This window comes from Canis lupus, chromosome X, assembly GCF_003254725.2.
Source record: "Canis lupus dingo isolate Sandy chromosome X, ASM325472v2, whole genome shotgun sequence".
Taxonomy (NCBI): Eukaryota; Metazoa; Chordata; class Mammalia; order Carnivora; family Canidae; genus Canis; species Canis lupus.
The window spans coordinates 13,954,178-13,969,055 of NC_064281.1; the positions used below are offsets into that span (position 1 = coordinate 13,954,178).

The 14,878-nt window shown below is 42.6% G+C and overlaps 1 protein-coding gene across 11 annotated transcripts in view; it reads right to left on the reverse strand.

The window, feature by feature from the left end:
• Positions 1–14,878, reverse strand: part of RAI2 (retinoic acid induced 2) — a 388,271-nt gene that overhangs the window by 118,864 nt on the left and 254,529 nt on the right. For 10 of the 11 annotated variants that reach the window (XM_049107574.1, XM_049107575.1, XM_049107578.1 and 7 more), the window contains one exon: positions 12,924–12,974. The exons of the other annotated variant lie outside the window; for it this stretch is intronic. In XM_049107574.1, coding sequence (XP_048963531.1) covers positions 12,924–12,956 — 33 coding nt within the window. In that variant the 5' untranslated portion in view covers positions 12,957–12,974. The remainder of the gene's footprint in view (positions 1–12,923; positions 12,975–14,878) is intronic. 11 annotated transcript variants of the gene reach the window in all.

Sequence of the window (14,878 nt, forward strand, 5' to 3'; positions counted from 1 at the left end):
TTGGAAACAATCGGGCCGCATCATCATTTTTGCATAAACTAAGCCCCAGAGTGGCCAAATGTCAGACACAAGGCCACGCAGTTAGAGCATCTGGCTTTTTTGGTTTTGTTTTGTTCTATAACATCAGGCAGTTTCTCTGTTCCTTAACTAAGTCAGTGTCCATGGATAAACCACCCCACAGCCCCGCCTCCACTCCTTTGTTCCACGTGCCTCATTACTTTTCTTATTTCGTGCTCACTTTAGAGTCAAACCATCAAGGACTGTGATTTCCCCAGGATCTCTGCGTCCAGTGCTCAGAAAGACAGCTCTCCTTGCACTTCAGTAGCCAGTGACAGCCCAGGGCCATGTAGCACAGCTCCACAGAGTGTGGGGTCAGTGCTCTACCCTTCCACAGAGCATCCTCCTCCACCTTTCCTGCTGGCTTTAGCATCCTGAGGACCCGGAACTCATCCCATCTAGGGTTCTCATGACAGAGCCGATGAGCTAGCCATCAGGACTGGCCTTTGCCTCCGTGACATTGAGGTGTGGCTGGAAGCAGCTGCCTAGCCAGGGAGGCCATCTCTCACACTCTCGAGGGTGGCCCTTTGCTGGTTACCAGCAGAATACGAGTGCAAATACACTTTGCACCTCTGGGCTGAGGTGGTGAAGAAGCAAGGGTGACTTCTGCAGGCTCTCTTTCCCCATCCGCTGATGCTCTGGACCTAGCTAAAGATGGGGGAGACCTTGGGCCCCCGAGGGAGGCAATGGAAGGCCACTTGCTGAGCAAGAGCCCTGGCAATGGTCTTGACATTAGTGAGAAATAAACAGCTAGTGGTTCCTTCTACTGACACTCTAGTGTTAGCATAACTAACACAGTTAGGGCGGGGATGGTGGAGGGAATCTTAACCTTTTCAAAGGCCATCTTTAAAATCATCTCTTTTGCATTTTCCAGCTATTGAAGACCACTACAACCAGATCCATTTACTTCTTTTTTTTTAAAGATTTATTTATTTATTCATGAGAGACACCAAAAGAGAGGCAGAGACATAGGCAGAGGGAGAAGTAGGCTCCCTCCAGGGAGCCTGATGCAGGACTGGATCCCAGGACCCAGGGATCACAACCGGAGCCAAAGGCAAACGCTCAATCACTGAGCCACCCAGGTGCTCCCAGATCCCCTTACTTGTATAGGAAGGACAACTCCTGGACATTATATGTAGAAATATAAGGAATTGATCTTTTTTTATAAACAAGAAAACACTTTCTAGAGTCATGCACCTTTTTTGGGATTGTTTCTAGGAATCCCCGAGATGGTGGGGAGAGATTGGTCCCTGAAGAGCAAGGAAAGCCCGGAGTTAGTTGCTGAGCTCAGCCTGGCACCCTGGACTTCCTTATTTGCTAGAACACTGAACCATCACCTGTATCTGTGATAGAGTTTTAATCAGCATAAATGCAAATTTCTCTTTTGGAAAGCTCGTCAATAAAGAAAGTGACCTTTATTCATAGTGTTCTTTGACCCATTTAAATAAGACAAGTTTTTCTATAATGGAAACTAAAAAAAAAAAAAGGCACATAGAATATGACAAGGGAGTACCCTTTATAGGGCTGGTATTAGGAGCAAGAAAATAATACACAGCACTGAGGCTACTGTTTTGTTTTGTTTTTTTGAGATTTTATTATTTGAGAGAAAGAGCAGGTGCAGGGAGAGGGGCAGAGGGAGAAGAGGGCTCCCCACTGAGCAGGGAGCCTGATGTGGGGCCCAATCTCAGGATCCTGAGATCATGACCTGAGCTGAAGGCAGACACTCAACCAACAGAGCCACCCAGGCACCCTTGAGGTGATTGTTTTATGAAGAGTTTTCATCTCACACAGTCACAGCAGAAGCACTAAGAGAATGACTTCTGGCCTTAGAGTGCCTGAGTTCAGATCCTGTCTCTACCACGTACAAACCAAATGACCTGGGCAAGTTCTTTAATTTCTCTTATGCCTCAGTATTTGCAACTGTAAAATGGAGACCAATAGATATTACCTCTTAATGGGTTTTTTTCTTAGATATTTTATTTGATGGGATGAGCACTGGGTGTTATACTACATGTTGGCAAATCGAACTCCAATAAAAATATACATATAAAAAATAAAATAAATATTTTATTTATTTATTCATGAGAGATACAGAGAGAGAGAGAGAGAGAGAGAGAGAGGCAGAGACACAGGCAGAGGGAGAAGCAGGCTCCATGCAGGGAGCCCGATGCAGGACTTGATCCCCAGACCCGGGATTATGCCCTCAATCGCTGAGCCACCCAGGCATCCCCCATCTTAGTGTTGTGAGAACAGCATTATCTAACACCAGTGAAACTGTCAGAAGAGTGCCTGTCACCCAGGAAGCCCTCAACAAATGTCAACTATTGTAACTACAATGTCTTAAGGCCCTGATTTGTCCATAGTATATCTGGATTCATGTCATAATATAAAAAGAAAACCAAACAATTGCTTCACTGGGTCTGATCTGGGGGTCCTTTCTGTTTCTCCTAAGAATACCCAGAGGCATCCCGATGGGGCTAGGGACTGGAAACCTGAGGCCTTGTCTTTTGACACTAACCCTGAGTTAAATGAGTACCGTACATGTTTAAGAAATTTACTAACATCCATTGAAAATTTCAAATGCTCGATTTCATAACTCAGTTCTGGGGGATGACTCTAAATATATTCTAATGTGTCTTATTTGTTCTAAATACAGAAAAGGCTATAAGGTTCTAAGGTGTCATTTCCAGGTGACTTACAATAGCTGGAAATTGGGACTGCTCACATTTCTAATAGGATATGGTTTTGTTTTTTTTTTTTTTTAAAAAGGTAAATCCTGTTGATGAAACTGACATGGGAAAATGGTGATCAAGGAAACTGCAATAACATGGAATACACTTATGACAGAATATTAAGATGAAAAAAGTAATATTCCAAATCATATCTTAAACATGACTACAACTATGAAAAATGAACCAAAAGTAAGAAAGAGACTGGAAACAGGACTAGCCTGGGGTTGGGTCTTGGGGCATCGGGGCTAGGGACTAGGGCCTGAAACAAATCAGTATCTCATTTCAAGAGGTGAAGCAAGGCTATGCTGGTGTCCCTGAGAGGGCCGACAGCCAGATTGAGAAAGGCCAAGGAAAGCATCAAGTCCAAAGGCTGTAAGCAGCTCAGCTTCTGGATGTGGAGACTGGTGTTAGAGACCATGCAGGGGGAGTAGGAAGGGTCCTGAGAGATGGCCACTAGCAGTTTTAGGGGGTGTGGGGAGAGTTTGGCTGATTTAAAGGGCCAGCGAGAAGGCAGGGGGGCAGGAAATAACCCTAAATATCAGCAAGGGTTGTATTTGGGCGATGGGGCCTACCTTTGAAGCTCTTTCTCTATTTGCATCTAGTTTTCCTATTTTCTTTGTTAAACGTATGTCAGCTTTATGACGGAAATAAATTTACTTTATAAAAGCCTATGGTACTCCTGTATAGCTAATACCTCTATACATGTACACTGGAATTGAACAATTAAGTAAATGGATGGCAGATGGTGGGAGGCAGGTTTCTCACTGTTAGAGTGGAAATTTACAGATCAGTAAGGGGAGGAGGCTAGAATGATCCATGTGGTAATGGATTAGTTGGAGACATCAATATGAATTTAGTCTTAGCTTAATATAGATAATACAGATGGATATATACAGAAATATTCATAGAGATGTATGAATGTATGGATTAGTATACACACCTATATTTCTTTGCTATGTCAGCTGAGAGGTCCTAAAAGAAACAACACCCCAGTAATAATGAGCAAACCTACTTCCCAGATACTGGTTTCCAATACTACTCTGCAAAAAAGGAATCATGGCTCCTTGGAGAAATGGTTGATTCTATGATTGGAGCAGGAAATACACAAAATGAGCCTGGAGTATCTTGTAGTGCCAGAAAGTAAGGAAATGCTCTCTATCCCTCCTTCTCTCTCTGTTTCATACACACACACGATAATGGTCACAAGAATCAACCGAAAAAGTTCCCAATCACTAAAGCTGGAACAACTTGAGCTATAAAATATATAAAGTAGTATTAGATTATAACACAAAGAATAAAATGAATATCCCTGAGTCCCTACTGATATAAATAAATGATTGAATATCTTAACAAATGAAGGAGAAGAGACAATCTCCCATGCAGAAGAACCCCAAATAAATTATGTAGATATTCACCCCCCAGGACGTGGAGCGCAACTCCCTACTCATTAGGTGTGGGCTACCCATAATGACTTCCTTCCAGAGAGGGCAGTATGGAAAGGGGGAAAAAGACTAACTTTACAGTGGAAAAATCTGGCAAACTACTCCAGCCAGGTGACCAAGGTCAATATCATCAGTCATGCTGATAGTATGTACCCTCAATATGATGCGATAAAAATGGCACTTTATGCTGCGATCTTCCCCCCCAGAGCCATAACTCGAGCCCAATCATGAGAAAAAGATCAGACAAATCCCAGTATGGGAGCATTCTACAACATACCTAACCAGTACTCCTCAAATCATCGAGTCATCGAAAAGAAGGGACATCTGAGAAACTGTCACAGCCAAAAAGAGCCTAAGGAGATATGACAACTAAATGTCATGTGGTATCTTGATATCTGGAAGAGTGGCATTAAGTAGAAGCTACGGAAATATGAATAAACTATGGACTTTACTTAGTAATAATGTATAGATATTGGTTCACTAATTGTAATGAATGAACCACACTAATGTGACATGTCAATGACGGGGAAAACTGGGATCAGGAGGTGGGTATACAGAAAATCTTTATACTAGCTGTTCAATGTTCTTATAAATCTAAAACTATTCTAAAAAACAAAGTACAGTTGATTCTCGTTATTCATGGTAATTATGTTCTATAAAGTCTCCACAAACACGGAACGGGTGAGTACTGAGCCATTACCCCTAGGTGTGAACCTCTGGTCACAACATTTTTGGATCAATACATAACCTTGTTTCATATGTGTTTCTGTTTAAAGACACCTCATTTAATATATAGTTGACTCATTGACATTGAACTGATGGCGAATGGCACTCTAACTCATGCCCGAAAGAAGCTTATCTAACATACATATTTTTTCCATGAGGCACAGCTCAGCCTTCTTGCACTTCAGCGCTATGCTTGGGGGCCGTTTTATTTTTTAATTTTTTTTATTGGAGTTCAATTTGCCAACATATAGAATAACACCCAGTGCTCATCCCATCAAGTGCCCCCCTCAGTGCCCATCACCCAGTCACCCCCACCCCCACCCACCTCCCTTTCCACCACCCCTTGTTCGTTTTCCAGAGTTAGGAGTCTCTCATGCTCTGTCTCCCTCTCTGATATTTCCCACTCATTTTCTCTCCTTTTTGGGTCGTTTTGAACAGCGACATCACCCACAAAAGGCACAAAAAATGCAAAAACCATGGCACTAAACAGACCACAGAAAGGACCTTCTGCTAGTATGAGAGCTGATACAAGAAGGCAAAGCACCACCTTATTCCATCCCAGGTGGGAACATGTGCATTGGACAACTCAAATGTCTCACCTGGTGCACATGCTTTGTTCACAAATGACCACAAAAGTGCCACATATATCGATTCTGAGGGTTACAGATAAATTTTAGCAAGTAGGTGAGTTAACAAATATGGAATCCATAAATAAGAAGGATCAACTGTATATTAATTTTAATTTTAATTTTTTGTATATTAATTTTTAAAGTCTTATGAATATGTTCCCCAATAGCCTAAGTTCTCTAAATAACCCACTACAGATTTCTCTTTTGAATTTGTCTAATTCTCTAAAACTTACTTATTTGTCTATCTATTTAGTTATTTAGTTAACCAATACCTGTGCTGTAGAATAGCCACATGTGGCTACTGGTACTTTCAATGTGGCTAGTCCAAACTGAGTTGTGCCATAAGGCTCCAAAGCAGATTTTGAAGACTTAGTACACAGAAAGAATGTAATCTCATTAGTGATTTTTATACTGATGACATATCGAAATTGAAATGACAATATGTTAATATAACTGGTTAAATAAAGTGTATTATTAAAATTAATTTCACCTGCTTCTTTTGACTTTTATAATGTGGCTACTTAGAAAATCTAAAACCGGGATCCCTGGGTGGCGCAGCGGTTTGGCGCCTGCCTTTGGCCCGGGGCGCGATCCTGGAGACCCGGGATCGAATCCCACGTCGGGCTCCCTGCATGGAGCCTGCTTCTCCCTCTGCCTGTGTCTCTGCCTCTCTCTCTCTCTGTGTGACTATCATGAATAAATAAATAAAATCTTTAAAAAAAAAAAAAAAAAAAAAGAAAATCTAAAACCACACGTGCAGCTTGTGGTTTATTTCTACTGGACAGCACCAACCTACATCATCTCTGGAGAAACTGAAATCTAACATAATATTTGTGGCATGAGGAAGAACACAGGACTATAAAATCGTGTTATCCTTACAGGAACCATTTAATCCCCTCCTTTTAGGACACCAGGGCTGAGACAGGCGAAGTGCCTTGTCCAACTTCACACGGCCAGTTGTTAGTACAGGACTCAGAGCTCGGTCTCCTGCCTTCCAGTCCAGTCTCTTTCCCCTTGATCTCCTCTGCATACCCCCACCCCACCAAAATAGACAACCAAACAGCCTGCATCATCCTCCAAGGGGAAAACAGCATTGGCTATTCGGAATTGAAAGAGACTATTTCATAAAATCTTGTTAGATTTCTACAAGTAGGGCTGTCAGATTTACCAAGTAAAAATACAGGATGCCCTGTTAAAATCTGCACTTCTGAAATGCAAGCGTAACTGGGTGTCCTGTATCTATGAGTAGAAGTATATTCCATTATAGTTAGGACACACTTATCCTAAAAAAAGTATTTGTTGTTTTTCTGAAATGCACGTTTAACTGGTGTCCTGTCTTTAATCTGGCAACCGTACTATAAAGCCTTTGAGGAAAGAACCTTTTGCTGATTTCTGCAGGCATTTAGGCATTTATCTTTCTCTGTTCCTCCAAGGAAGAGCACAGCCCAGCGAGTCGTTCAGCAGCCCCATAATAAACAAGGGAGTCTCTAGACTTGCCTTCCCCTCTGCACGCTGTTTCGGCTGTCAATGCTATCTTTCTAAACAGCCAACTTACCGGGAATCAAGGCGCAGATCTTCACTGTCCCTCCCAACCTTTATAATCAATTTGAGTTGGGCAAGATGCCAGCTTTAAAAAAAAAAATGCACAGAACCAACTCTTGTAACTATGGAGATAAGAGCGAGGGAAAACCCCAAGGAAACAGGCAAGCTTTCCTTTTCTTTACAGAAGCTCTTATAAACCTAACGGGTGAAAACTGGTACAAACATCCCAGCCATTTCCTGGACATGTATACACATCCAAGAGAGCAAGGCAAGAGGTCGTTGGATTTTACATTTTATGATTTTGCTGTCCTTCGTTACTATCATTTTCTAGCATACCAATGGCAGGGGCGGGGGACAGAAATGGTCCGTCCAAGGCACAGGCAAAAAGAGGGTACAGGTAATGTGGGGTTCAGTGCCTGTAGAGAATTTTAAAACAATAATAAAACTGACTAAAAGTTGTTCTGCTTTTTATTACCCCATGTGCTGGCAATTCTAAACAGTGTCGTTGATAAAATATTCCTCCTTCTGCAACTCCTCCTCCCCACCCACCCTTGAAAGTTCTGATATTAAGCAAGGCCATCGATCATTTTTTTGAAAAAACCCTGCTCTACCGAGCTTTGCGTCTTTGTTGTTTGTGGGGTGAGGGTTCGGAAAGAGGTGGAAAGGAGAGGACACGAGCTAGATGGGGATGCTTAAGCCATCTTCAATGGATGCAGATCTCTCTCTCACGAACATGTAGGGCTATGTCTCAAGGTTTTCAAGGACAAAGAGGCAATATTATGGTAAAAGGAGCACTGGAATCAGAGTCAGAATGCCTGGGTTCAGGATATGGCTCCACGTCCACAAAGGTATGCAACTGAGCAAAACACATCTGGCTTCTCTGAACTCCAGCTTCCTCCCTATCAAATAGACACTCTAACCACTCCCGCACCTGTCTACTTCACCTGCTTGGCTTGTGCACTTAAAAGATAAACCCCACAAAACCCTATATAGGTGTTATCCTTATCTTTAAGACTGAAACTGCACTATCACCTATCACAACCTCACTTTTACCCACAAGAAGGGGAAAAGAACAAGTGGAGGATGAACCGTTTCCTTTAAAAGCATGACCCAGACATTACACACATCACTTTTGTTTTCTTATTGCTTAAAAATGGAGTCACGTGGTCTCACACTCCTGCCACCGAGGCTGAGAAACATAGTCTCTGGCTGGACAGCCAGGTATCCAGCTACAACCACGTCCTTTTTCTAAAAGTTGATAATGGCTATCGTGTAATAATATGCAATTCAGTTCAATAACAGTTCTTGTCCTTATTCTTCAAGCTAGCGGACAAAAATGTATTTGTTGTTTATTGCTCTGATGAATGACACGAGATGAAAAGCCCCATCTTTCCACTGTGGCTCATGAGTTTTAGGTGCATATCAATGTAAATTATCCTCATTTCAAAGGAGAATGAATTCTTAGAGCGGTGGATTTCCAAGCACTTCCGTCTGGGGCCTGTGACTGTTCTCCCAGGAGACACTGTCAGTGTGGATTCAGACCCATCTTCTGAATATAGTCCTGTGCCTCTCAAGGACTGAGCCCAAATCCCAGGAGGAACATGGAATTTAGACCACCGTGCCGCTGGACTGACCCTATGCAGCGAGCTCATAACTGCAAAAGTGGTACATCATCTGGTTAGTGCCTTATCATCCTCGAGGTCTTGTGTCACTGCCTCCATAATTAAACACAGACCATTAGCTCTAACCCACTGCACCCACATCAATTATGCCAGTTTGGATAACAGCTGCAGAAACCCTCCTTTCCTGTCTCTGCCTCTCTGGAAACAATCCTGCTTGTATCACACAGGTATGGTTGGAACTGCCTTGGTTTTTATAAGATACCAAATTAGCAAGGCCACAGTGCCGCGATGGAACAGAGCTTTGTTCTCCCATATGCTGATTAAAAGGTAATTTAACCTCTTCCAAAGGTGGTCTAGCCAATCCCCAGCAGTATTGACATTGTGTTAATGAGAAATTGCTCTCCAGAGTGATAAATTAGCCCTCTGAGACAAGTGTGCAAACCCATCTTCAGTGAGTGGCCCGGGCTTAAAAAGCAAACTTGGTAGGCCCATCACCCTCTGCCTGCCTCAGTTAAAGCCGCAGGGACTCATGCACCATATCTGAAATCCTGGAGCTGCACAGACTGAAAAGCACACCTGTGGCCTCCTCAGTAATGCAAGCTCTCCCACCCTGCTGGTTTCCTCACATGCGCTGGGCAAAGGTGATGGCAGCTCAGCAGCGAGAGAGCTGCTTAATCCACCTCATCGCTTAGAGATAAGAAACTCAGTTTACCACAAGCCAAAGACTCTCAGAATGTGGGAGGACCCTGAGCATTCACTTAATCTAATACTTTGCTTTTACATATGAGATAACTGAGGCCTGGAGAGATGAAGTACCCTGGCCAAAATCGCAGGAAGCGCAAGCAGCAGAGATGAATGAGAACCCATTTTCTCTGACAATGGGGTCACCGTATTTTACCCCCCTCTAGACACCCCACCACACTAACTACGACTTAGACACCAGCTGTCACATCATCTGGAGACCCTCAGGTGAAGAAAACATTCACCTCTCTTGAGGATACAAGCCTCGCTTCCCCTAGCACAGCAGATATAAATCTCAATCCACATAGTTAGGTGAGCAAGACACACTGCTTTGTTTTCTTTGTTTTCTATAAAGCACAGGGCCCATCCTGCCAAGCCGGAAATTCAGTCCCAGGCATTCCTGGGTCCTCTCCCCGACTCTTCTGAGCACACCTAGGTTCTAGATCTCAGGCAGTACTATGATATCAGGGTGACCCTCTGGGCCTCAGGCAGGGCCAGAGGTATCATTGAGATGGCACAGATCCAGCCCACAGGGTCCCCTCAGCTCCCCCAGGCTACTGGTTTGGAAGCCCTGGCTGGCTGAGAGCCTAGGCCTTGGTCCTCCTTCCCTCAGCTTCCTTGTCTAAAACCTGCCTCTTCTGGTCCCGTCAGGATGAAGGATGTAGGGAACTGAGGCCTTCCAGGCTCTCAGACTTATCTCTCTTGTCCTAAGCCAGAGGAATTTCTTCCTAGTCTTAGAGAAATCCTTTTTGTTTTCCTCAAAAGTGTTCTTTCTCTTGCCTCACACTCTAGGACACCATTACAATTCCCTGGAGGGATCGAGGCTTTTGGAAATAAAAGCCAGGAAGGGAACTGTTTTGTAGGTAACTTGTACTCTTTATCCAATCCCAAACCTTCACCATGACAAGAAAACAGAGTAGGGGAAAGAAAGGGAACTGTGGAGGGAGGGGAAGAATGAATTACTTCTCAAAACATTGTACTGCACAGGGTGATTTAAGGTTCCATGAAAGAATGAACAACCCCAATTTCAGTTCATCCTTTCTGGGAGAAGGAATGCTGGGGGAAATTGTCCCAGCTTCATCTTGAAAGCAATATGAAGGCAAGGAGTCATTCATCCACAATGGGAGAGGCCACTAAGTAACCTCAGAAAGCAGCAATGACTGCACCAGCTCTTTGGCCTTCCTCGCCACTTGGTTGTTTCTTTTTTCTTTTCTTTTTTTTTTTTTTTCACTTGATTGTTTCTTAACCCTTGCTGCCTACAGATGTCACCACTCTCCAAAACAACTCTGTGGAAGGTCCCTGCTGACCCATTTGTCCAGTCCAGTGGCTGACGCTTCATCCTCATCCTCCCTGATGTTCTCTTCTTCCCTGAAGCTCTTTCCTCCACGGGACGATTGGTAGCACTGGACCTTATTGGTTCATACTCTAACTTTCTGACCATGCCCTCTTATTCCTTTGCTGGCTTTTCTTCCTTTCCTTTCCACTAATCAATGGCATTCTCTAGGGAGCTAATCTTAGCCACCTTCTCTTCTATCTCGATTCCATCTTCCTCCTCATTTCATCCACTCTTACAACTTCTACTGTCTTTGAATCTACATCTCTACCCCACTCGATTTCTGGAATTCTAGACCTAGAATCCCAATCACCTTTTTTGTTGTTTCCCACTGGATGTGCCACCATAACTCAAACCTGCCATGTTCAAAACCAACTCATCTTTCTTCCCTAAATCAGCTTCTCTCTGTGACTTCCTTGCTCCATAAACGAATCACCATTCTTCCAAACTTTGAATCCACTTCTGACTCCTTCTCTCCATTGTCTTTTTATCCCATATTGTTTGAATCTAAATAGATTTTACCTCCTCAAATGGTATACTCCAGGTATTTTATGACAAGTACTGGATAAAGTGGAACTATGCACATGCACATTTATGTTGCTAATGCCATATAACATTAAATTAACCATGGCTATAATTTTGGCCTTTATCACTCCATAATTTCTTCTATACAGTTATGTATTTTTACATAAAAGGGATCATCTTGTTTGGAACTTGTTTGTCACCATACCATGAACATTTTCCTATGGCATTAAATGTTCTTTTATGAAGTAATTCTCAAATTTTAAGAGTATATCAGAATAATCTGCAGATGCTTGTTAAAAACAGTATTCCCCTGGACCCTCCCCTAGAAATACTCATTCCATCTTCTGGGGAGGGTCTATGAACCTACATGTTAACTAGAACCCCAGAAAATTCTAATGCATAAGGTTTTCAGATTCCCAGTTTAAGAAACACTGTTGGTTAGCACAATTTTAAGGTTTTCTTTTATTTACATTTATCATGATTTATTACCAATCCCCACTGACATATATTTAGGCTGTTCTCTACTTTTTTTTTTTAACATTTTATTTATTTATTCATGAGAGACACAGAGAGAGGCAGAGACATAGGCAGAGGGAGAAACAGGCTCCATGCCTGATGTGGGACTTGATACCTGAATTTGGATCACGCCCTGAGCCAAAGGCAGATGCTCAACTGCTGAGCCACCCAGGGGTCCCTGTTCTCTACTTTTTAAATATCATTTTAGTTCTGCACTGACTTTAATTTCTAGGCTCTCCCTGTATCATTCCCTCCACCCACCCAAACATACAATTTTTCTTTAGGATAGAAAATTCCTAGAAGTAGAATTTCTGGGTCCAAAAGATATATAAAATTATAAGCTATATATATATAGTGATATTGCTATTATAGTATTCATTATATAATTATATGTATTCATAGTATAATTTTTTTTTTATTTTAGAGGGAGAGAGAGAGATGGGAGGGCAGGGCAGAGGGAGAGGGAAAGAGAGAGAATCTTAAGCAGACTCCATGCTGGGCCTGGAGCCTGAATCTCACAACCCTAAGATCATGGCCTGGGCTGAAATCAAGAGTCAGATGCTTAAATGACTAGGCCACTCAGGCACCCCTATTAATATAATATTAATATATTATACACCCATATTAGTGTAATATAATAAATAACAAAAATTAATGTATTAATATGACATAATAATATTTATTCATTTATATATGTTCAGGTGGGGTTTTATTTGGACTCTTGCACAAGATTTACATTTATCCATGTTAATTTCATCAGGTGATATTTCACCCATTGCTTCAAGAGTCATGTTATTTTATATCTCTACTCTCCATTGAAATTATTTTGTTATTTTTCTAATCTCCTGCATATCTGATATGTGGCTTCTATACTTTCTTCCAAATTATGGATGAGAAATAGTGAATGGGATAAGGTTGAGAAATGCCTTCCTGCTCCACCAGAAAGCTATATTACTCAGCACATCTGTTTATTTTTTTAAACAGCAACAACTTAATTTTAATAGTGATTGGAATATCATTCCCAATATCATCTTTAAGGTTCTAAGAACAGAACTTACCATACGTTTGCTGAAGCTCACATCCACTGCCATCTATCTCTTGGCTCTGATCTACCAATCAAAGGAGAAAAATAAGTGTATTGGTTTCCTATATCCACATTAATGCTATTTAACACATAGCATTATGATTCATAATGCTGTCACAGCATACAATATAAGGCATATATATTCAGTTCGTGTGTCTGAGGGTGGACCGGGGGCTCTGTCTGTCTAAGCCGGGTAAAATTGTTGATGGCCCCTCTGGTGGGGGAGGGAGAGAGCAGGGAAAGGAAACAGAAAGTCGATGCAGAGGGCTCACAGCAAAGGGAAGAGGCTGGGAGGTGAAAAAGAAAGAGAAGCAGAAGAGGGATGTCGGTAGTCTCAATAATGATAGCAATAATAATAACCGCTAATATCAATCAAATTTCTTATGTGTCTAGCACTCTGCTAAATGTTTCACATGTATAAACTCATCTATTCTCCTGACAACTTTGAAAGGTGAGTGCTATTATCATCTCCACTCTGCAGATGGAGAAACTGAGGCACAGAGAGACTAAAAAACATGTCCAACATCATAAAACTATTAAGTGAGATAACCAGGATTTGAACCAGGCCATCCGATGCTCCCCCTTAAGCATGCAAACTGTTCACCATAGTGTATATCATGTGCCACTGTTACTACATTCTACCTACCGTTATTACTGATGCATACGTGCACATATGTGTGGACATACACACACGCACCACGGCCAGGAAGTGAAGGGCCATTGCCTTTGTTAGGTGCACAGAAAGGGGTTAACCGTGGGAGTCTTTCTTTGTGCTTACTTGGAAACAGTACCTTGAGGAAATGGACATTTGGGTGGTGCCCATACTTGGGGTTACCAACTTGTCCCAGTTTTCTTGGGACTTCCCTGGTTTGGGCACTGAAAGTCCCACGTCCTGACCGCATGTTTTGTTATTTCTTCCCACTGAATACACAAGGGGGCATTGTAACCATTCAGTCGTGCATTCTTCAAACATTTATTGAGCGCCTAATCAGAGGTGTGATTGCTGCCCAAGAACCTAGCACTGAAAATGGGGTGGAGTGACAGAAAAGCGAAGAACTTTCCATCATACCCCCATCAGAAGGAGTAAAATATATATTTCAATGTATAAACACTTACATGGCACTGACTATGTGCCAAGCACTATAATGAGAACCATCCATTTTAGCTCATTTAACCCTCATAAACACCCTGTACCATAGTTACTATCATTATTGTCCCCACTGTAAAGAAGTGGAGGCAAAGAGAGGCTAAGTACCCTGCATATGGCACAGCTGGCAAATGGCACAAAGAGACTTGAAGCCAGGCAAGGCCCCCATTGCTCCAGAGTTCATGCCTTGAACTGCTGTGGTAGGCTATGAGAAAAGGACCTGAACCCCCTCTAGAACTCTGTGAGCCTTCAGCCTCTTTCCAGCCCTGCTTAGAGGCTTGTCCCTAACTCAGCAGTTCTCAACCCTGAGAGCACATTACAATCACCCAGGGAGTTGAAAACGTAATACTGATTTCCTAGGACCCCGCTTGCATAGATTTTGATGCAACTGAGCCACTTTGACCTGGACATCAGGATTTCTTTTTAGATTCTTTCTTTCTTTCTTTCTTTCTTTCTTTCTTTCTTTCTTTCTTTCTTTCTTTCTCTCTTTCAGGGAGGGAAGGAGGGAGCGGGAGGGAGGGAGGGAGGAAGAGAGAGAGGAGAGAGACAGGAAAGTGCAAGAGTGAGCAGAGGGAGGAGTAGAGGGAGACAGAGAATCCCAAACAGACTCCACGTTAAGTGCAGAACCCAATGAGGGGCTCGGTCTCACCACCCCAAGATCACAACCCCAGCCGAAATCAAGAGCTGGAATCTTAACCAACTGAGCCACCCAGGCACTCCATGGACATCAGGGTTTTTTAAAGCTACCCTCAAGGATCTAATGTACAGTTGGGTCTGAGAAC